The sequence below is a fragment of the Stenella coeruleoalba genome (genome assembly GCF_951394435.1).
Source record: "Stenella coeruleoalba genome assembly, chromosome: 16".
Classification (NCBI taxonomy): domain Eukaryota; kingdom Metazoa; phylum Chordata; class Mammalia; order Artiodactyla; family Delphinidae; genus Stenella; species Stenella coeruleoalba.
This window is the reverse complement of record NC_137162.1, coordinates 29,268,258-29,292,284: the sequence shown is the minus strand read 5'-3', so window position 1 is coordinate 29,292,284 and position 24,027 is coordinate 29,268,258. Positions and strand designations below refer to the sequence as shown.

The following is a 24,027-nucleotide window of genomic DNA, read 5'->3' as shown; positions in this document are numbered from 1 at the left end:
GAGCTGTTCAACTGCTGACATGTGTCACTTACATCCCATGCGCACCACTCAGGTTGATAAATAAGCAACGGATGAAGACTGGTAGTTAAAAATCAGAGGGGCTTCTCTTTAAAGCATCAGGAGCAAAAGAGCTGTGTGCCTGGTCACATGGTGCAGGTGCAGGCTCTGATCTGAGAGGCCAGGGTTCAGAGGCACAGAGGAGGAAAGAAGCAAGTCATGCCCACTGGGCATGCAGCCCAGGCGCTTCAGCCACTGACATGGAGCCGGCCTGAGTCCCAGTGATTGATCCTGCAGCTGAGGATGTCCTTCTCTCAGCAGCCGCAGGTTCCCACAAAGGAAGGTTGCACATGGAGAAGTCTTTGTCAGGGACTCTAATGAGAGGATTGGGTTTCACATCACAGCTACCCCTAAACAGGTACTCTCTGCTTCTTTCATCTTCCTGATGGCTCCCACGGGAAAGAAAAGAAAGAGAAAGGAAGCTACGCCAAGAAACAGGTCACAGGCTAATTTGGCAAGGTTCTGTACCACCCCTGCCCCACCACCTCCAGGTTTGTAACTTTGAGATTCCTTAGTTTTTACACAGCCTGTGTGGCCAACAGAGAGCGATGGGAAAAGCTTTCCTAAGTAATTTTTCATAATCCATCCACCATGACTCTCTGGAATATTAAAGCCTCTGACCCTTTGTACATGCCATTGCCTCTGTTTGGAAGATTCTCCCCAGACCTCAAACTCTTCTTCCTGTGGCTAGCTTGCCCTTCTCCTTCAAGATCCAGCTCAGGTACTGTCTCCTCCAGAAAGCCTTCCTTGATGCCCCATTCCTGCCCTCTACCCAGGCTGGCATCTGTTCCTCTTCTGTCCTGCTAAAGCACTTCTGCCATAGTCCCTGCTGACTGATCCATCTCCTATCCACACTGTAAGCTCCTTGAGGGCAGGGACACTGTCTCCAGGGTCCAGCACAGTATCGAGCACAAAGCACAAGTGTAATAAAGCACTTACTTCTTTCTAAACACTCTATTTTTTCTTTTAAAAATAGCCTTTTATTTTTCAGATTATGAAATCAATAATGCCGATTGCACCAATTTTTCATACAAAATCCACAAAGAAGAAAATAAAAACTATCTGTAATCCCACCAACCAAAGAAAACCACTTTTAACATTTAGATGTAGTCCCTTCCAGTAATTTTCTATGTGTACACGTACATATGAAATCAGAATCCTACTGTCATATCTAGTTTTCTCAAGGATTATAACAGTATCTTTTGGAGGCAGATAGAGGAGACATTTTTATCACAATTTGAGTGATGAGAAAACTGGAACCCAAAGACACATGTCTAATGGACGGCAGAGCCGGGACTGGAATCTTTGAACCTTGTCACAGTACCAGGCTCCTGCTGCTCCCCTGAGGCCTCCTCATTAGGTGGTGCTCTTCTTGCAAGAGAGTGTGCAACATCCAGCATCCATGGGACATGGGCTTGCAGCTGGATGTTCTTCCTCAGGAAAGGGACAGATTTAAGCTCATCCTGCTTCCACATCATGGTTGTGTAGTGCATAAGAATCTAATGTTTCAAAGGGAAACAAGGATGGAGCACCTAGGATCTCGTCCCTGTGATAGGTTAAGAAGTGGAGCTACGCAGATATCATTAAGATGCACAGTTTCTTTCCAATAGCCAAATGACATCTGAACAGTGATGGCTTGGCTCAGAGCATGTTGCTACAGGAACCACAGCTATAGGTTCAATCCCGTCATAGACTAGTGAGTTTTCTATGACCACTGACTGTATTCCAGAACAACGTACACAGCAAGTGTTCAATAACTGTGCATTGGGCTGAATTGAATGTTTATAGTTATTCATAAGGGGTAGTCAGCAAAAAACAATGTTGCCAGCAAATATAAATATCCCTACCACTATGCCCAGTATAGAAAAGGCTATCCAATGTGAACTACCTTTCTATTTTATTCTAAGCAAAGGACTAAATTGTAATCCCTCAGACACACACCAGATTGTTAGCTCTACAGATGAGAGAACCAAATCTTATTTATCTTCATGTCCCCAGAACACCTAGCCTAGAGCCAGACACATTTGAAGTGTCAATGTTTTTTGAATTGAATTGTATTTGCTAGGCCGGTGTGGGAGTTAAGAAGATGTTGGCTAGTAATTCACTATTCCTTTCCTTGAAAGCTCTGTAAATCAAGCTCTTAAAAAAAGCAGCAAGCTAAATTCCAAAACCGTTTCTTAGGAGAAATGCCCACGGCTGGTGGGGTCTGGACTATGTCCACTGAATGTGCAGATCTCTTCTGCACAAACATCCCTTACTCCCAAGAGAGCCCATGACTAGCCGACAGGCTGTGGAGACTCACAAGTTCCCTCCTTCCCAATGGCGAGCAGGTCAGGGGAAAGGGGTGGGAGTCGAGTGATGAAGCACTGCTGGACTAAATGTTCTCCTCTTCCCAGGAGAAGGAAAATCTCACAAGAGGAGGAGAGTTGGCACATTTCTAGAGGAACAGCCAGAAACAACATGGGCTGTAGTTGAAAATGATCTTTTCTCAAGACAAAAAGGACTACCTTCAATATTCTCTCTTACCTTAGATTGGAATGGCCTTGCCAGAGCTGGACTGGAATCCTACAAACTCGAATCAAAAGCTGACTGGGTAGGTGGAGGGGTAATATGGGATATGGGTTGAGGTGCCATTAGGCTAAGACCCGATAACGACAACAACAGAAATAAAACCACTATCTGCCAATAGGATCTTTTCCTGAAATGCACTGAGCTGAATTTGAAGGGACTGTAATAGAAAATACTGATTTTTCTGGGAGGCAACTAAAACATAACTCACTAATGCCCTAAACTCTTAACACTCTTGAAGATTTAATCACAGTGTAAAACCCGCAAGTTTTTATTGTCAGTGTTTGGATATCAACTGTACAACTCTCTGAAGCGGCAACAGTATGATCCTAGGTCTGTGACCATTGCACATCTCAGGGGCCTGCTGGCAAGGTCTGTCAGATTGGTGCCCGGGTCTAGCCTAGTAAATTCTTTCCGGGAGACTTAGGACATACTCTCCCAGCTGCAAAGTTCTCTGCTTATAAGGTACAGAATTTATTAGCCCAAAGAAAGAGAAAAAGAAAGCCTGCTACCTTTTAAAGTGCTTTTACATACAGTTTCTTTACTAGAGCTTGGCATTTCCAGAAATACAGCTGTGCAGAACATTTGAGCCTTTGTACTAAATCAATAGGACTTGTTTGAGCTTCCAATGAACCTCTGTGCCGCTACTACCTATCAACCAAGGTGTCTCACGGTAGCTTTTAAAGAAAGTCACCTGTATTATCGCTCGTTTGGGGAGAACGAAGCCATGAGAACTTGCATCTTAACCTAACACATGGCCATGCGAAGGTACATAGAGAGCTGATACGTAATCCAGGTTTGTCCAGCTCCGGAAATCAAACCAGTCTAGTCACCCACAGACCATAGGTTTTCCTCTAGCCTAGGTTTTCTTCTCTCCAGTTCCTCAAGATGCCTGTTCCCATCTCCAGACTCAATTCTGAGACAAACAGTGGCATCAGACCACAGCACAGACACCAAAGAGAGTACTGCAAGAAATAGTGTGGCACGGTGAAAAGAAAATAGCATTTAGAACTGAAAAACTCTGAGTTCCAGCTCTTACTACTTGTCTGACCTTAGATAAGTCACTTAACAACTTGAAAGAACCCTAGTTTCTCTTCAGCAAAATAAGTATAAATAGTCATACTCATCTCACCAGGCTCTCTTCAGAGCAATTATGACAAACTTTTTTATCTTATTTATGTGTTTATATACTTTCCGTTTCTCAGTTCACTTCACTAGACTATAAGCTCCAGGAGTTCAAGGACCTTGTCTTTTTGGCTCGTCACAGTGGCTGTTTGCCAGGAATAGCGATCAGCATATAGTACATGATCAAGAGGAGTGAAAGAGATTTGAATGTGTGAAGGAAGGAATAAAGGAAAGACAGGAGGAAGGAAGGACAGAGTGTTTGGAGTTTTACTGATGTGTGGTATATGAAAGTGGTCTGTAAACTGTTAAGTATTATACACATTATTAAATATACAAATAATATTTGGTGCATTAATTATACCAGGGTGATCTTTTAAAAATGTAAGTTAGATCATGTTACTGCCCTGTAGAAAACCCTCCAATGGCTTTTCATACTACTTACAATAAAAGTCAAACTCCTTTTAGCTTTCAAAGCCCTTCGTGATCTGACCCGGGCTGGCCTCATGTCCAGTCTCCCCCTTCCCTGCCAGGCCCCCAGCACTCTGGTGTTCTTATGTTTCCTCAAACATGCCAACTCTGTTCCTGCCTCGGAGTCTTTGTGCTAGCCCCTCCCCCGGCCTGAAAGCTCTTCTGCAAAAATCTGCATGTCTGGCTCCTTCTTGTCACTGGGCTCTTGGCTTAAATGTCACCTTCTCAGAGAGGTCTTCCTTGTATATACTCTAAAGGAGCCCTCACTGACCCCCTCTTATAGTAATCCACTATCTACTTATTCAGGTATCTACTACTAGTCTCTTCCCCAGTGCCTGATGGTCAATAAATATTTACATTTGTGTGACATTATATTTGTTCAGTGCTTACATTTCATAGATGCTTTTCTAATTATTATTTATTTTATCACCACAAGTTTATGAGCTCAAAAGAAAGAACAAACAAAGGAAACCCCCTATGGTTACAAACTGAAAATTCCCTCTCACTCCTCCATACCCCAGCCCCACATACACTGAGAGAGAGGTATCCTGGCCCTGTGAATAAAAGCAACTGTGCCAGTCAGCTTTAATATTTGTGACTTAATTGGAGTCATGTACAATCAGGGATACAATAATTACTTAGTACTCTAATTAGAGGGATTCTTTTGAGACATGGCAATGGTGCTGTTGGGTGCCAAGATGTTCTCTGTTCTGGGCTTGGAGGCCTGGGTAGTGAGAAGAATAGGGGGGTGGAAATGGGCAGGGGGAAGCAAATGGCAGAAACACTCACTGGTTCCAGTTGGGTTTGTTTACTGTGGACCCCAGGGCAGCAGTAATTCTGTAGGAAGATTACTGGACCAGGGCACAGAAGCAGGTTCTAGGGCTGGCTCTACATGCCCCTCCCCCCCACCCCAGGCTATCATTCCCTCTGTTATATGAGGTGGAACTGGATCATCTCGAAGGGGAATGCCAGCTCTGACATTCTATGGGTTAATGAGAGGACTCTGACCTTTTATCATGACTAAGATGTCTGTGAGAAGGATAACTCATGTAATATTTTTGATAAGCACAGCTTTTCTGGACTAAGTGGGATTTCTTTGATTGGTCAATAAAGTCACTGGACAAACCCAGATCTCTGCTTTTGCCATTCTTCTTTAGCCTTCCCTTTCCTTTGCTTTCCTAGAGAAGGTGATACCCTGGGCAAATCCCCTCATTGTCACATAGGGATCAGCATCTAGTGTAAGTGTACTTCAGCCACTTTCCAAGGGATGGGTTCCTACTGTATCTGATCTTGGCCAACACTCTCCCATCTGCTTTCAACATGCTGCATCTAACATTAACTAAGTCTCCTATTAGCATTAAAAGAAAACAATCTGGAAAAATTCACTCAAGCAGAGTTCAAACAGGCCACAAGTAGATTTGGAATCTCAACAGCACAAGGTTTGTTAAAATAATAGTGGTAAGTATATAACTACATATAAATGTATATATGTGTATATGCATAAACCCATATGTACATACGTGTGTGTATATATTGGGGTATGTGTGGGAGGTGAAGCCAAGAGTCTGTAAAATGGGTCAAGAATTCTTCTGTTCAATTTATGAAATTAACTGGTAACAGAAGGAGGAGAAAAATTCTACCAGTGTGGAACAAAGCATGATCAAAAGAACGGAAGGACATGGAAAAGGAGTTGGGAACCTTTCTATTACACTTACTGGTAATGGGTTAAAATTCTGGTCCACGAGGTGATTGTATCCATGGTCAAAAAATGAGTGCCGAATCACAACATCAATGCCCCGATTGGCCAGCATTCCTAAAGTGTTCAACCATCTGAAAGGCAGGGGAAAAAAGCTACATCAATACATTTTAAAAATAGCATAAAACAAGCTCTATAAAAATTGGCCAACATACACACATACACACCACCACCCACACCCATCAAATTTACCTAGTACTTTAGAGAAAACTATTTTAAGCATTAAATACACAGATGGAAGAGATCTATAGAGATGATCAAATCTAACCTCTTCATTTTATAAGAAAATAAAGAGGTCCAGAGGAGTAAAATGAATTGCCTTGGTCATAAAATAGCTTGTTGCTAATGACATCTCTTATTCCCATAATACTAACAAATAAAATGAACACCCTAGCCACTTGTAAGCCTAAAGTCATCCCCCTTGACCACAAAACACACAATCACAGAAGCACACACACTATATTTTCCATCACTCAAACTCCCCTGCTTGCACCTATTCACTGTCCATGTACTTTACATATGACGCTAACCCACATACTCCTGTGACCTATGGTCCAGTCATTTGCATCCCTCATATATCTCTGTCAGTAGGCAATGCAGTAATAATTTCCCTTGGCACTATAACTAACTATACAGGGATTGGAGTATGCTACCATCACACATATGTTGCAGTGGAGGACCTGCATTGCTCACACACTTATTACATACCCCATCATGCCAAATACCCACTCTCCAGGGCATGCTATCCTTCAAAAATACTGCCCTCATGGTTTTTCTAACACCTACTGCTAACTCTGCCTTCACCATTTACACATTTAACTCATTCATTCATTCATTCATTTGTGAATTGATTTCATTTTCTTTCTTTGTATTCTGAAATGCAAGGAAACTTCCAATTGTAATAATATATGTGTGTAAGAAAGGTGACTTAGAGCTTCAGTCTTCTCAGGGTAAAAGATAAGGCATTTCACAATCTTTCCTAAGAATATATTGTCTGGCTTCACCTATCACGTCTTCTCTCACCCTAAACTTTATTCCCCAGGCTCTAAGCCACATAAAACTACTTTTGGGGGCTTCCCTGGTGGCGCAGTGGTTGAGAATCTGCCTGCTAATGCAGGGGACATGGGTTCGAGCTCTGGTCTGGGAGGATCCCACATGCCGCAGAGCAACTAGGCCCATGAGCCACAACTACTGAGCCTGCGCGTCTGGAGCCTGTGCTCCGCAACAAGAGAGACCGAGATAGTGAGAGGCCCGCGCACCGTGATGAAGAGTGGCCCCCGCTTGCCACAACTAGGGAAAAGCCCACGCACAGAAACAAAGACCCAACACAGCAAAAAATAAATAAATAAATTACTAAACTCCTACCCCCAACATCTTAAAAAAAAAACAAAAAACTACTTTTGGCTGCTCTCACATACTTACCTGAGCCTTTTTATATGTTTTAACTTCTCCTTAGAATTTCCTTCCTCTCTTCCACTAACCCACCTCACCTGGCAAATTTCTTCCCATCTGTTAATCTCCAAGTCAAGTGTCATTTCCTTCTGAACTCTGCTGCCCCAGCCAATAGTAGTATCTTTCTCCTCTGTACTTCCCTAGAACTCTTATTCATACCCTCTGCTGGCCCACTGAATGATAATTACTTACTTCTCTGTCTTCTCCCAGCTGGTATGAGCTCATCAAAAATAGACACATTTTAGCTTTGTACCCAAAACAACCATCACAGTTCCTGGCACACTATAGGTGCTCAATACTCTAAGTTGAAATTGATCTGGATAAAATTAGATTCTAGGACTTTGAGAATCACCATTCAGCATACTAGGGACAAATAATGCATAGTTCTGATTTCCCAAATCTGAGACCGTATGGAGCTCCAAACCAGTGACCTTACTGACATGAAGACCATTGCTAATTAATGACTATGGCCAGAGCCCTTGTTTCCCCATGGCTTTTCAGAATAGATGGTTAGTTCTGGAGTTGTCTTCATCTTCCTCCTGTAATAATAAATCTCCTGAGTAGGGGAAATAAATGATGTTCCAGGTCTCCCTTTTATGTTCAAGTAGAGAAAAGTGTCAAGGTAACTGGTATATCTCACCAAGGATGCTTCTGCAGCCATTATCTTTCATCCACAAAACTTTATTGAATATCTACTACATGGCAGACATTACTAGGTGCTGCAGACACAGCAGTATGCCAAGGGTAGGGCATCAAAGAATCTCAAAGCCCTGATTGAGAAAACTACCCTTGAATACTTGGCAGCAGAGAATTCTCATTTGTGCATGCATTTGTATATGCCCTGGTAAGCTTATAGTTATGCCATGTATTGAAAAAGGGCTGCAAAATGCCTTCTTTCCAACCCCTTGCTAGCCTTCTGGAGCTTCCTAGAATGCTTTACATTTTTTTTCCCAGGAAGCAATTTATGCCCCTTGGAGAACTGGACTCAAAGGGCATATATCTAGGTACTGCCAGTGGGGTTGAGAGGAAATGGGTGATAAAGAGGTAAGAGAGAAGACCAGGGGCAGAATGAGCTGGTTGTCATTTGATCTGTCAACAAAGCATTGGACATCTGAACTACAACCAAAATCTAAACAACAATATTTATCTGTGTTTGCAAAGCGACTCAGAGATCTATGGATATCTGGCTGATGCCCATGAAAAGGCAGGTCTCTCTCTAGCTCTCTTCATGAAGGTCTGTGCTATTTCTCATTTCACATCACTCTCTAAAGGGAAGAATGTTCACGAAAACAGTACAAGAGGGCTGCTTGCTGGGCCCTGCAGAGGAGTCCTTCTGCGAAGGCTGAGCAAAGGCCATTCTTCTTCTGATTCCAGAGGCCTCCTGCAGTACGGACTGTCAACCTGCCTCTCACAGTGAAACCCCGTGAGGAGAGTATTTTTGAAAGAAGACCCTCGGCAACACTGTAGCAAATGCTGATTCACTCCATTTCCTTCACTGAACCATGCTCCCTGAACAACCTCTCTGTGCCTCTCATGTGAGGACACAGGGCTGGAAGACCCCAGCCATCATCATGTAGACATTGACTCATTATCTTCATCTGCATCTGCCAGGATGCCATCTTAAAGACAATCTACTTGACCAGCCTGATTTGTCCTTCACAACTGTATTGAAGAAGTTGCCTTCATGGAGATCTACAGCTATATAATTAGGAGCAGCTGTTAGTAGTGAAACGCATAGTTGAGGGCAGAGCTGCAGTTCTTAGGAGAACCTTGCTCAGACAAAAAACCAGGACCACAGACTAGACTGGACCAGGAACAGGTCACTTGGTTAATCTGCGGTCCATGACAATGGCAGGCCAGCCAGAGGTCCTCATGCTTCTGGCTTAAGTTGTTCTCCAGACGACTGCAGTAGCCTTCGAGTTCATTTTCCTACCTCTTGCCTATCCAAACTCTTGTGCATACTATTATCAAAACCAACGTTTTAAATACAGGTCAGATGGGTCTCTCTCTTCCTCCAAAATCATCAATAGTTTAGCCACTGAGTATAGAACAAGGCCTCATTTCCCCTGCCTGGTTTTCAAGGTCTTCCATGATTTGGTGGTAAAACTCTGTCCCTAATCAGAGCCCTCACTACACCCCTGAAGATACTGAGGCTTTCTCACACTAATCATTTCCCCTCATAATGTTCCTTCAGCCTCTATGCTCCCACTACCATCAGCAACAATCTTCACCTATAGAAATTAGAGAAATCTATGTTCCACTAAAATGCCTCTTCCTCCGCAAAGCCCTTCCTGATCCTCCCATTCAGAAACTCTTGATTCTTTTGCATGTCTACCCCTTTTGTGGATAGCCCACGTAAGGCAGAAAGAGAGATGGCATACTGTAGTGGCAAAGAGGCTGGACTCTGGAGCAAACTGCCTTGGCTTGAGTCCAAGCTCTGCCACTAACCAATAATCACATTTACCTCACTGGGTTCTTATAAGGGTATAAGGATATAATAAGGGTATCTAATACACTGGTTGTTAAATTAGTAAATACATATAAAGCACATCAGATAGTCCTTAGCACATGGTAAGCACTATGCAGTTAAAATTATTATTATTATGACACTTTTCTCCTACAGCTTTTCTTATTCCCCATCTCCATTCCTCCAATCATAAGTTTCTAAAGGGCAAAACTCCTGTCTTACTCTTACCTATCTCCCAGGACTCAGGTGAAAAGTAGAAGAGAAAATGTATGTTGTCTGTACTGTATTTTGCACTGAAGACATAAAATAAAGCTCTTATTACTATCATGATTACTACTATTATTACTTTTGCTCTAATGCTCGTACCTGAGATCTTAGTAACTAGACAAGTCCCTAATCGCTGTTTGTTGAGTGATTAAACACATTTACAAAGAAATGGATGAAGAATTTTCAGTGGGAAACGAACCTCCCCCACTCCGGCCAATGGGCAGAATAATGAGCAATTTCACTGTCCTTTCCTCAAAGCCCTTGGGAGTGAAATTGCAAGTGTTACTCACAAGAATCCTGCAGCATAGGAATCTGACAGATTGTTTGTGCCTCCAACTGAGGTGGTCACCACACCTTCAAGCCAAATCTTCTTTCCTGGGGTGTATGTGTTAACCACCTGTTCACACAACAAAAGCAGAAGGAGATGATGAGATTTTTAAAAGCTGTTCCCAAATGAGAAGGAACATACATTCCCTTAAAGAAGTTCCTCTCATCCCCTGCTCCCAGGTGGTCATGACCTGTGCTCTTTTCATGGTGATGCACCCCATACAGATAGCTGGCACACACACACAAAAGAATTAATATTGATACATGTCCACTCAAAGAAATGATCATTTTTTTCCCATAAGAAAACCCAAGTGACAATGTGACAGAAGAACAATGCATCCTTATCTAGGACATAAGTTGACTGCAACACCCTTCACTGGAAGATGCAGGTGGTATGACGTTTCCATATTAACAAGCATTGAGAAGCAAATTTTCTTAATACTCTGTTATGGCACATCCATGGACGAGTGTACCGTCCATGCATCAGCAGTTGCGAATCATGAGAGAGGGCAGAGATCAATGTTTGGGAGAGGTATATTATCATTACCAAGGCATGTATGTATATTACAACCACATTTTGAAACTAACTGCAGTAAGTGTAAAAAGAAAAACCACTGACTCACACGTGAAACATCCTACACAGGGAGCTGCCTTCTAAGCATACACAAAGCCTCTTGTCAAAAGGTGGCCCTCTGAAATTTTGAAATATCCTCGTCTCTGATCCACAAGCTGGAGATTGGCCAGACTACTAGATGTGGTCTCAGATTCTCTGGAGAGCAATCTGGCAGTACTTAGGGATCATGTTGTATGCTGGGTAATCTCTGAGAGCAGAGTCTAAGACAAAGGCTTGTCTATACATAGTTCATTTGGGAAGAAATAACCGGGAGCAGGAATGAGGAACTGGGGACTGTGAAAAGGAAGAAGAAAAAAACAGTACAAGAATGAGTTTTCAAGTTGGTAACTACTGGCAACTTATACTCAATTCTACAGGGAACTTGGTAAAAGCCTTAAGAACTGTGTCTCAGAACTGTCCCCCAAGGCGGGGGGTGACCAGGGGAAGCGTTCATCATTTGGTTCCTGTTCTCCAAAGGTCAAGAGCAGCCTTGTGACTGTGATCACCCCATTTCACTGTGCAGGCATGAGTGCTGAGCAGGTTCCCACCATTCCACACTCTGCCTTAGAGAAGTCCCAGAGCAGAAAATGAGAGGTCCTCCCGCACCACACCAGCACCAAGCTGGTTGCAGCCTGTGCAGCTGCCTAGCTCTGGTCTCTGCAGGGATGGCTAGAGTAGGAGGTGGGACTGAGAGGATGCGGGTTGTGCACAAGAGGGGCTGGATAAAGACAGTAGTGTATTTAGGTCCTACGGCCTACCAATTCCTCTCCTAGACATATAGAACAAAGCAATTCTGCCTCAGGTCTCTAAGGGGACAAGTATGAAGATGTTTACTATGTCACTGTTTGTGGCAGGTGTCCATTGCTAGAGGAATGAAAAAGTAAAATACATACATGAAATATTACGCAGCAGTTATAGGAATACATTCTATGTAAGTCCAGCAACATGAACAGGCTTTAAAGATTTAGTGAGCTTTTAAAAAATAGAAACAGAATGAGGTTTATGGCACAATATTATTTATGTAATTACTCATTCATACCCAATAACACTAAAAGTATATAAAGATACATCTCTGTTAAGGACATATATCAAAGACATAAGAAAAAAAAAGGAAAACAAAAAGAAAAAAAATAAAAAAAAGACATAAGGAAGGCATGTATAAAAGGGAGGTGAATATAAGTGGGGATTAGAGATGAAGGTGAAAATTAAAACAAAAGGAGGGCTTTGCATGAACTGATGATAATAGTTTGCTGTAGTTGAGGGTAATTAATTCTCTGCACCTCAGGTCTAAAAAAAAAAAAAAACCATATGTATGTTGTAACATATATGCCAGAACTTTCCTTTTCCCAGACCCGTGGGCAGACATTAACAAGCAATCATATTCCTCTTTTCATCTCTCCCTATGTATAGCTCCCTGCCCTCTGCTCTCTCCCCTGCATCTACTAGAGAATATGCATTATTTGAGACCTATTTTAAAATCAGGGTTGGTAAAGTACTTGACCCTTTCAGGGTTAAAGTTGTAAATATATTTTAAAAATTTGAGATGTAAGTAAGGATTATGATCAAGAATAGAAGAAAAAATTAATAGCGGAGGTCAAGCTGGAAACTGTTAAAGATTAAATAAGAATTTCCCCTTGCACCCAGAGTCATTGAGGACACCACAAGGTGGTCCTCTCCCCCTTCTTGACACTGCTCAGACTGCCCAACCCAAGGGCAGCTGGAAATAGTATAAATAAGAAAGCGAGAAAAACACCTTAAATGATCAGAAGACAGAGTCATATGGTGAAATTAAAGGCCTACAGTGATGATTCCCCTTAAAACATCCATGCTTCTGATAAACTTTGTGCTTCCTTTATGACTAACTGGAACTATAGGAGCAGTTCCACGTGTAGCTGTATTTCTGATGTATCTGTGGGGAGGAAGGTAATCTCCGTGTCTTACTCTTCCTCCATCTTCTCCCTTGATCATGGTGATGGTTTCATGAGTGTTTGCATATGTCCAAATTCATCAAATTGTATACAGGCAGACCTCAAAGATATTGCTGGTTCGGTTCCAGGCCACTTTTTTTCTTTTCTTTTCTTTTGCACTTAGTCTAGTTTCACTGGCTCATAGGGTGCGGCGGGCAGAGGCCTCAAACCCAGCACTTTCAGACCAGAGTTTCTAGCGCAAAGCGGCTGCACAACTTCCCAACTCAAGATGGAGGTAGCAACGCAGGCCGTGTGCAGAGAGGCTGCGCCCGGACGGGATCTGGAGCTGTGACTAACTGGAACTGAGTAACATATCTGTGTTTTTATTTTTTGCCTTTGGCTTCCAGGATAGTCAAAGATTAATTTTTGCTCAAAGATATTGAAATGATTGAGGCAGTTAGAGAAAGGTGGTTTGGTTAAACAAAACAAAAAGGTAACTAGTATAAGATGATGAACCTTGAAATCATTGAGCTAAGTGAAAGAAGCCAGACACAAAAGGCCACATATTATATTCTTTCATTTATATGAAATGTCCAGAATAGTCAAATCCATAGAGACAGAAAGTAGATTAATGGTTTTCTAGGGTTGGAAAAAGTGAGGGAGAATGAGGGGGGAGGATGGGAAGTGACTACAAATAGGTATGGGGTTTCTCTGGAGGGTAATGAACATGTTCTAAAATTAAACAGTGGTGATGGTTTCACAATTCTGTGAATATACTAAAAACCACTGAATTTCACACTTTTAAAGGGTGAATCTTACGCTACATGAATTATACCTCAATAAAGCCGTGTGTGTGTGTGTTTGTGTGTATGTATCATTAGCAAAAGGGGAGGTAGACGCTAATAGGCAGATAACTGATGTGGAAAGAGGAATACGTCCTGGAAGTCTGGGGTTCTACCACACACAGCAGCTGTGAGACTTCTGGCTCAGCATTATCTTGGAATTCAATTTCTTCACCAACATGTAAAGCCACAAATTTGAAGTAGATGAAATCTAAGTCCTTTCCAAATACAAAATGTTAAAATGTATTAGTATTTTGTAATGCTTATGCAGGTCCCCTTGGCTCCTATCCCTCAAAGGTCAAGAGTAAATTTGATTATGGAAATTAAAATTAGATAACAAATATGGGAGACAAAAAAAAAAAAAAAAAAAAAAAAGCCAGAGCTGGTCAGAGCTGGTAATCTCAAAAACAAAGATCTGAAGATCTGGGCCAGAGGTAAGTATTGAGAGTGGTGGAAAAAGCCACAGGAGTAGGTGAAATTTCCTAAGGGGAATATTTTAAATTAGACTGAAAAAGGGCGAAGGATGTCCATCCAAAAACATTAAGGCATTATCGAATGCATTTATTCATTCACTCAACAAATACTGAGCATTTGCTCTATGCCAAGCAGAGTTCTAGGGGCAGACAGTGAATGAAACAGAAGTCTCTGCTCTCACTGGCTTATATTTTAGTCAAGGGGAGGAGACTGACAATAAACACACAAACATAAATTTAGAAATAGTAAGTGCTAGAAGGAAAATGAAACAGAGTAATCTGACAAAAAGTGCCTTGGCAGGAGGGGAGGGTTGATATTTTAGATGGTAGTCAGGAGAGATCCCTCTAGCTCCTTATATAAGGACTTTAAAGTCTAGTTCCTTTAAATGAGGACTTGATTCCAGAAAATGGTTGGATTTATAAATTACTGTGTACACAGGACTCAGCAAGGACACAGACTCTGTGTAAATAAAGTTCATCTGAATTGTCTTCTGACTTGCAGGAAGATTTGGAAGGAAACAATCTAAAACTTCTTGTAATTGGTGAGGCAGAATTGATTAGTGGTTAGGGGCATGGACTCTACACACATTGCCTGTGTTTGAATACTGGTTTTATCATTGACTCACTGTTGACCTCACTGTGCCTTAATTTCCTCAGCTGTAAAATTAGAAAAGGAGAGCATTTTCTAATATTTAAGTGACCTAATATTTGTAAAGCACTTGGAAAGGTGTCTGGCATATGGTAAGCTCTTTTTTTTTTTTAACATCTTTATTGGAGTATAATTGCTTTACAATGGTGTGTTAGTTTCTGCTTTATAACAAAGTGAATCAGCTATGCATATACATATATCCCCATATCTCCTCCCTCTTGCGCTTAAAGTAAAGCAAATGTTACCTAGACAACTCTCTTTGTCCAAAGCACATGAGATTGTGTCTGGATCAATCTAACATTACAGTTGGTTGCTTTTCTTTTGGATACGTTTGTGGTGGTAGGTAATAGACCAGATGTATGCTAAGTAGCAGGGAAAGGCCTATTTCGGACATGGTGAGAGGCTTAATAAACTGTGTGTCTACTATGAGCGGAGAAGACCATCATAGCAACGTGTAGGGGAGGTGCTGAGGCTGGGTGCTGGTTGGGACGGTAGAGGAAATTAGCATGGACAGAAGAGAAAAAAATCAGGAAAAACAGATGGAACCAGCTGCAAAATTCCCTTAGAAAGCGAAACTCTAAGAAACTAAGGGCTATAGTTTAACACTGTGGTTTTCTGAGTAAATATGATCCCCCCTGTGCTGGAAGAGAGAAAACTGGAGGACTGGAAAGAACAAGGGTACAGTTCCTGGTGAGAAATGATGTGCCAATGAAGATTATTTTAAGGAACACATTGTCTGGGGAGGGAGAAGAAGTACAAATGCTGAGATTACTGAAGTGAAGGGAGAGCGGAGTTGAGTGGTTATCTCCCTTTCAGCAGTTCTTTTGTCCCCATTAGACTTCAGGCCTTGGGCCCATGTGGACAAGGGAGCTTTGAGGCATCCACAGAACAGCTTAGCAAGTTGCCAGTGGCTGCTCAGAATCCTGGGGCCAGCTGGGGTCAGGGTGGTATGAAGGGAAACCCTCAAACTCCCTTTCCTCTCATTTCAGGGGTTGAGGACATCAGGACTGCTTCGTGTGGCTATACTGAGAGAGGAGGGGTGAGAGAGAAAAACAGTATTGATTTTTTTTCTTTTAAGTTTTATTTTCCCTACCACTTTGAATATTTTTTAAAAAAGAAAACAGTAAAAATAGGAAAATAACCTTTTTTGTGGCATATTTTCAAACCTGGGCTTCCTTTTCCTGTTTCTCTCAATCTGTGATCTGTTTAAAAAAGAATCCTGAGAGCCTGGTTTCAGTGTGCAAGCGATGGCAGACTTCTAACAGCAGACATGTCGCTTATGGTTATCCAAACCCAACACCTTCCTTAATGAGAAAGGAAGCAATAAAACAGGAATAGTGGACAGGCCAGTGGGGCTAATCAGCCCTGGCAAGAGGCCCACCCTCCAAAAGACGCTGGAATCCATTAATTCCAGCATCTCATATAGTTGGAAATCAACTTCCCCCAGGACTTCAGGAAGAGCAGTAGCTCTTTAAGCAGCCAGAACTGGTCCCCTATGTCACTGGTTAAAAGGAGCTGAATAGCTTTAGGGAGCTTCTTAAACCTTACCCATGCACATAGCTCTTCTTGGGGGTGCCCCTGCCTCTTTGTTCCTTATTATATTTATAAGAGGTCCAGGTGAGAGCTCTTGAGAGTAATGCTCCAATTATTTTTCCATCGTTCTTGTGTGTTTTTGACTCTAAGCTACCTACTATATTAGAAGAGGACAGGATCATTCCATTCTGCCCTCTCCTTTCTCACTCACTGTCCCTTCCTGAGTTCCGGATCTTATCATTTCTCCCTTGGTCTTCCTGAAAGTGTATCCTTCTCAAGACTATCCTCTACAGTGCTGCTGTCTGTTAACTTGACAAGTTCCTCCCTAGTTTCAGAACCTCTGTGGCTTTCCATTACCAGCAGCAGAACTCAATCATGTGCTCACAGAGTGTTCTGTGCAACTATCTGGCAGATGCGCTATGAGTGACTTGTTTCAGATAATATTGAAAGCAGTGATTTGGGAAATGATTTACTTAAGAATAAAAGAAAGTAGATTCAATGTTATCACAATAATATTCTTTTCATTCGTCAGAACTACGAAATGTTTCCTTAACATGGAAAAAAAAGCAAAGGAGCCAGTAAACTACACAGAGCCCCGTAGTCTATTTTATCCACTTGTCCATGGGAGCATGTTAAACATGGTGAAATCGTGGTGATGAACACGGATCCATGGGATATGATACCAACTCCTTTACTTGGTATGTAAGACCTTTCATAACTACCCCTTGGCTACCTTTTCTCCTCTCCGTCCCCACAAGATCTGAGGTTCACCACACAAAATGGACTCACCATTTTTCAACTACATGATTTTCTTTTAGGTTTTTGATGATCACTTTGTCCCTTACTCACTCCTCAGCCATGTTGTCTGATTTTTTTTTTCATGGCTTATTTTAAATGTTACCTCCTCTGTGAAACTTTTCTCAAAACTTCAGAAAATTAATTCTCTCCTCTGGCCTCCAAATTTCTTGGAACCTATTGCTATCCTTGACCTTATTATACTGAGTTGTAGCTTTCTGTTTGCCTCACCCTCCTACACCATAAGCTACTTGAGAAAGCCACGTTTTTTTCCATTTTGCATGCCCTATAAAATACTTGTCAGCCACTTCGCTTATTAAAAACTTGTTAAATAATGAGACAGTGAAGTAGTTTACTTGTTAATAAGTGAGAGAGGTAATATTTTACCAATGGAAATGCTGAGTAGATATCAGAGAAGATAACTAATAACCTCAAAACCATAAGAGCAAACATCAAATCCTCACAGTTCCATTTCGGGACTCTGTTCACTTTCTAATTGAATTTTCCTGTTTGAGGAGAACTAGAAGCTTCTGGTTCACTAAACTGCCTCCATATTTAATATGTCCTTCTCAGGTTAGACAAGCCGAGCTATTCTGAGCTCAGCCAATTCCAATATCTCATCACATTCTTCCTGATTTATTTCTTCTGTCTAATGAACTTCCTGTCAGTTTCATTAATTTTTTCTGTATAATTTCTTTTTAACATCTTCCTGTTCCGGAGTGCCATATTTGCCCATTTTCTTTTGGTATCAGATCAATTTTTAATTTGTGGCTTCTGTTTCTGTGTCATTTTTAGGATTTAAAATTGTATTCTCTGCTCTTGTTATCTCAAACCACGGAAAAGCAATCGAGTGTAATTGCAACTAAACATAAAATTAAAATAAGAAAATACACAAAAAAGAAAGTCACTGGGGAGGCAAGGAAATTATGATCATATGCAAGAAAATGAGGAAGAAAGTTTCACAGTCCCAAAGCAATGACTATGTTCAAGGATAAGTGCTGGTGGAGGGAAAGACTGGACAGCAGCTACCTGCACATAAAACACTCTTCTTCCCTTCTCCAGTCCTCTTCTATGACTAACCAATCCCTCAGGCTTACTGTCTACCTACTGACGAGTCATAGGCTCCACCAGCCTCAGAGGTAATTTCCTCTCGTTCAAGACAAACCCTGTAATCTCCCCACTTCCATGTGGAAATGTTAGAAGGTCACCCCAAGCTGCCTTTTCCTCCTGAAGAAGATTTTTGCCCCAAGTAGCAGTTTGTTCTCAGGGCCCTTCCCCCAATATGTCCTTCATATGGTCATTGCCTTCCACACAGCAGGACCTCACTATACATGTGCACATGAAACATACGAATGGTGCCCAGTGAATGAATGCAAATCACTCCCTGAAAATCCTTGTCTGCTTCCACTATCTAACATTGTGATAATATTAGATATCACCTAAGATTGTGGCCTCCAACTTTCATTCAGCTTTCACTTCTAGGACACCCACCCCAGATTATATCAACTGACCAAGAGGTCAATTTGATATTCTTTCACCAGGAACATTCAGTATTCTTCTATTTAAAAAGGTTTCCTCATCCTGGATGGTCAGGAATATAAATATTCCATGGGCTAAAAAATTAATGGTTAACTAGCATGGGAGATTCAGAACGGTGTATTGGATAGCGTGTGGGCCCTGGAGTTAGGAGTTCTAATTTTACTACTTAGTAAGTGTGGCCTTGAAAAAAATTACTGGTCTCTTCAATGGGTTAGCAATATATGATGCACTCAATAGATGGCACTTGTAGCCTAAAAGGTGATACAATTACTATATTTTTGTCAGTTGATGATGCATTTTCCACATTTTAATGGTTTTGAAATCAGAATGTTTTTCATCAAAAGAAATTTGCCAGCTGTTTACTCTCTCCCCTCAGCTGTTATTAAATTGATGTTACATTTTATAATTGTTTGTGTTTAAGAATCAAGGAAATGTGGTTCTTGGAAGGACACTGACCGAAACTTTGGAGCTCTTTTGTGGTAAACATACCTTTCCAGCTAGATTCCCCTATTTATCATTAGTGTCTTATATCGAAAGAGAAGAGCCAAAGTTTCCCTTGGGACATATTCTCCCATTTTCAGATAGCCAAGTTGAGTCACAGAGGCTAATTTACTGGGAAGCTCGTCAACTTCCAGCTCCCCGTTTTCACAGGCCTCTACTAATGTCCTGGGAAGGGCCATGATAATGTGTTAATATGGTCAGATATATTTCTAAAACATGCAAATTTGTTTTGTTTTCTTTTTCTTAAAGAGGTCCCCATTGTATAAGCTTCCAGCCCCATAAAACTTAGACTCACACCTGGATGTCACCTAAGGTATTACTGTGGCACAGTTTGTGTTTAGGGTCCTCTGACTCTCTTAAGTATTTCTTTGCCCTGTGTTTCTCTTCCCCTCCATCAAAACCTGCTCTTGGAAAGGACAGATACCATATGATATCACTTATATATGGAATCTAAAATATGACACAAATGAACCTATCTATGAAACAGAAGCAGAAACATGGACATAGAGAATAGACTGGTGGTTGTCAAGGGGGAGGCAGGTGGGAGAGGGTTGGGTTGGGAATTTGGGATTAGCAGATGCAAACTGGTATATATAGAATGGATAAACAAGAAGGTCCTACTGTATAGCACAGGGAACTATATTCAATATCCTGTGATAAACCATAATAGAAAGGAATATGAAAAAGAATGCACAAATATGTATAACTGAGTCACTTTGCTGTACAGCAGTAATTAACATAACATGGCAATTCAATTATACTTCAATTAAAAAATTTTTTTTAAATAAACTAAAATTATTGCAAAGAAAAAAACCCTGCTCTTGGGAAAGGATTATTTGATATTAACACCTTAGTGTGATTTTAAATCAGTGTAGTTTGCCTCTTCTCAAGTTATTTATATTCTGCTTCCTCCCCCTAATGTAAAATGAAAAATTATTTTTCTAAAATGAAATATCTGGCATTAGCAAACTGACTGAAATGTTACTTTGAGCCACAAAGAGAACTTTCTTTCACCCTTAAGCATATACCCAGAAGATACTCTCCTACTGTGCCTACATATAGGCATAGCCCATTTTTGGTTGCCTAAATCAATATCTATCTATTCAACACTATGTTACAAAGTTAGTAGCAGACTAGCTTCTTTTGCATGTGAACAGCTGAGATAGCAGATCCAAATGCGATTGAGACATACACATTACTTTGCTTCTTTTACATTTCTCCCACTATTTTACTCTGCTCATTCACCTTCCACTCCCTAACTGCCTCCCTCCAATATTGATTGAGCACCTGCCAAGTGACAGGCACTATGGCAGGCACTGGCACATTGAAATAAGCCGTCAACATTATTGAATGAATGAATGAATGAGTGAATGAATGAATCAACCAATGAAACAGTGATTTTTTTTCCAGTAGTGATACTACTGTTCTTACCCTACTAAGGTATTTTCATTTTCCACTTTTCTTCATTAGAGAAGGTTAACATTGTCATTGTCCTCATTTTCCTTTAGTTGTGCATCCAGTTATTCTATGATCCTCAAGAATAACTGTTATTCTTTTATCCTCTTCCCCTTTGATATACTTTGATATAAGTAGGTAAACCAGCAGTTGGCTGAGAAAAAAGTTTCCTTTTTAATCTATTCGTTACTTCCAAAGGATTAAATATTCCTCTGCCTTACCTACTTCCATGATATTGCAACTAGGATATATTGGAAAAAGGGGTATAATGTTACTGCATTTATTGAGATTTCAAAAGAATTAATCTTTATTAAGTATTATGAGCAATCATAAGCAATGATGATATTAACAAAAGAATGATCATGGTCATATTATAAATCATGTAAACCATTCCCTCCACCATATACATCTACCACCAGGAGTCCTCTGATCACACCCTAAGAAGAACTGTATAAATTAGAAGGTGTCTATCCTTTCAGAATTAGCCTAAATGTCACTTCCTCTGGGAAGACTTGCCCAATTTCCCTTCCTTTACAAACTAAGGTAGATACATCTCACCATGGGCTCCTGTAGCACCCGAAACATCCCCTGTTATGGGAATCATTGCATCTTACTATCATTGCTTGCTTCATTAACTATTTTCCCATTAGACCATAAGGTCTTTGAGGATAACCACCACACCAGTCTTGTTCTCCATTTTATCCTCAGGAGTCTTGAAGATACAAGAATGTCATAAACAGTTGATAAATGAAGGAAGGAAGGGAAGAAAGAAGGAAGGGAGGAAGGAAGGACATTTTCAAATATTAGGGAAGCCAATTGTTCATTTTATTTAGTATTCAAAATGCAATCATAAGGACAGTACTTTTGGAAATACTTCCCTTATGACTGGGATTTCACCAACTCCTTCCTGTGCCTATTGAATTGCTGAAAATAATATCAAAAAGTGTTATTTCCTCCTCTGATTCCTCTAGGAGATGACACAAATCATAGAGTCCAAGTGACTTAAGCCGAAGTGGTTCATCTTGGTTCTTATGTTATTGTTTTGGAGTCAACCCAGCTATCCATGCTATACCATCTGCACTGTATCCTGAACATCTCTCACTTTCCCGTCTGACTCTTGCCTGCATTGAGAGATTCTCAACTCTTTCCCTTGACTCATCTCCCAAAGTACAGATGATTATCCTCATTCTAATGGAAGGGAGAGAGTGTGTGGATCATGCAAAGGAGTGGTTTGTCCAAACGTTGTCTCTGTTAGGCTTTCAAATGCATCACATAGATTTTCACATAATCAGAATTCACCCACTGCTCAGAAAACTGAAAATTCTTAAGTGGCAGTCCAAATTTGGAAACCACAACTGTTTTTAGCACTGCCTTTCAGGTGCCAAAAATATCACCTATCATATTCTCCAGGGTTCAAAGAAAGAGGAAAGAGGAAAAAAGCAAAGAACAAGTTGAGGATAAAGGTAACATGAAGCTTCTCCAGTTACGTAAATTATTATTAAAAATAACCACAATAGACAAAGCGAGAGAGAGGCATGGACATATATACACTACCAAACGTAAGGTAGATAGCTAGTGGGAAGCAGCCACATAGCACAGGGAGATCAGCTCGGTGCTTTGTGACCACCTGGAGGGGTGGGATAGGGAGGGTGGGAGGGAGGGAGACACAAGAGGGAAGAGATATGGGAACATATGTATATGTATAACTGATTCACTTTGTTATAAAGCAGAAACTAACACACCATTGTAAAGCAATTATACTCCAATAAAGATGTAAAAAAAATAACCACAATAACTGAAATAACAATAATAATAGCAATAAGAACTAGCATTCACCAGCAGTTAACAAAACAGGGCCTCATGTGACCTTCCTAATCTCCCTAAGAGGGAAGGAGGATAGTACAGTGGTCCCTATCTGTCGGGTACTCGTTCCAGGAACAATTGTGGATATCAAAATCTGCAGTTGCTCAAGTCCCGTATATAAAATGGTGTGGTGTTTGTATTATAACCTATGCACATCCTTCCATGTACTTTAAATCATCTCTAGATTACTTACACTACCTAATACAATGTAAGTGCTATGTAAACAGTTGCTGGTACATGGCAAATTCAAGTTTTGCCTTTTGGAACCTTCTGAAAATTTTTTTCTTAAATATTTTCAGTCTGTGGTTGGTTGAATCCACAGATGCAGAACACATGGATACAGATACAGAGGGCTGACTGTATTCTTAGCATCCTCATTTTACAGATGAAGAAACAAAATCAGAGAAGTTACGTGAATGGCCCAAGGTCATACAACCCACTAGACTTTGAGGCCACTAGACTTCAAATCCTGTATCCTATCTCTTCTTCAAACAGCCTCACCACTGGTTTATCTAACCACGTGAATCTGTTTTGGTGGGAAATTTGCCCTTTTTTCCATTACTGTGGACCTAAGGAGAGGTCATTAGGACTTCTCTGAACTTCTCAAAATAGAGAAGAAACAAAGATTCCATTTCTAGCTTTTGGATGAGAGTTCCAGTTATATACATATTAAAATCTTACTTGGTCCATCTCCAAATTGGTTTTGGGGGCTCAAAAGAAGGAGTTTGATCACTCTGCCCCAGTTTGTACCCTGGAATCTAATTCCCCAAACCCCCACCCATCCACAGGGGACTTCAGGAACAGCCAAAGTAACTTTTCAACTGGAAAATCTCGGTGACCCTTCTCTGGTCTCCCAGCCCTCATCTCCCCAAGTCAGGCCAGTACCTGGCATATCCTGGGCTGTGGTAGAGACTCTCATCCTCGAGGCCCTAACAACTGGGTCCAGGCTGCTGTAGCCAATAGAAGGTCTATCCCATGGATCAAAGCTCAAGGAATCTGTGATCCAGCAACAGCCCTAGCAGATACCCATTTAAGGCAATATCTGGCAAGAGCTTTGCAAAAGAGAATTGGAAAAAGAAAACCAGTCAGAGAAATAACTGAATGAGCTACTAAATGAAACAAGGAGCATGGAACTTTGGCAGACAGTATTTTCCAAAAATGACTGAAAAAATATTTCTCGTCTTATATGCCCTTCCAGAACCTTGCCACTTCCCCATCCAGAGAAGTTTATTTCCTCTTGTCTTAAATGCCTATGGGTCTTGGTGACTGTCTCAATGTATAGACTGTGGATGAAGTGATGCCCTATGACTTCTGAGGGTAGATAGAAAAGGTGACAGAGCTTCCCCTGGCTCTCTCTCTTGGGCATCTGA

The 24,027-nt window shown here is 41.1% G+C and overlaps 1 protein-coding gene across 1 annotated transcript in view; it reads right to left on the bottom strand.

Moving 5' to 3' along the window:
* Positions 1-24,027, bottom strand: part of HPSE2 (heparanase 2 (inactive)) — a 569,682-nt gene that overhangs the window by 130,074 nt on the left and 415,581 nt on the right. Inside the window, exons 8-9 of the mRNA XM_079900324.1 lie at positions 10,451-10,557; positions 5,934-6,048 (exon numbers count right to left, since the gene is read on the bottom strand). Coding sequence (XP_079756450.1) covers positions 5,934-6,048; positions 10,451-10,557 — 222 coding nt within the window. The remainder of the gene's footprint in view (positions 1-5,933; positions 6,049-10,450; positions 10,558-24,027) is intronic.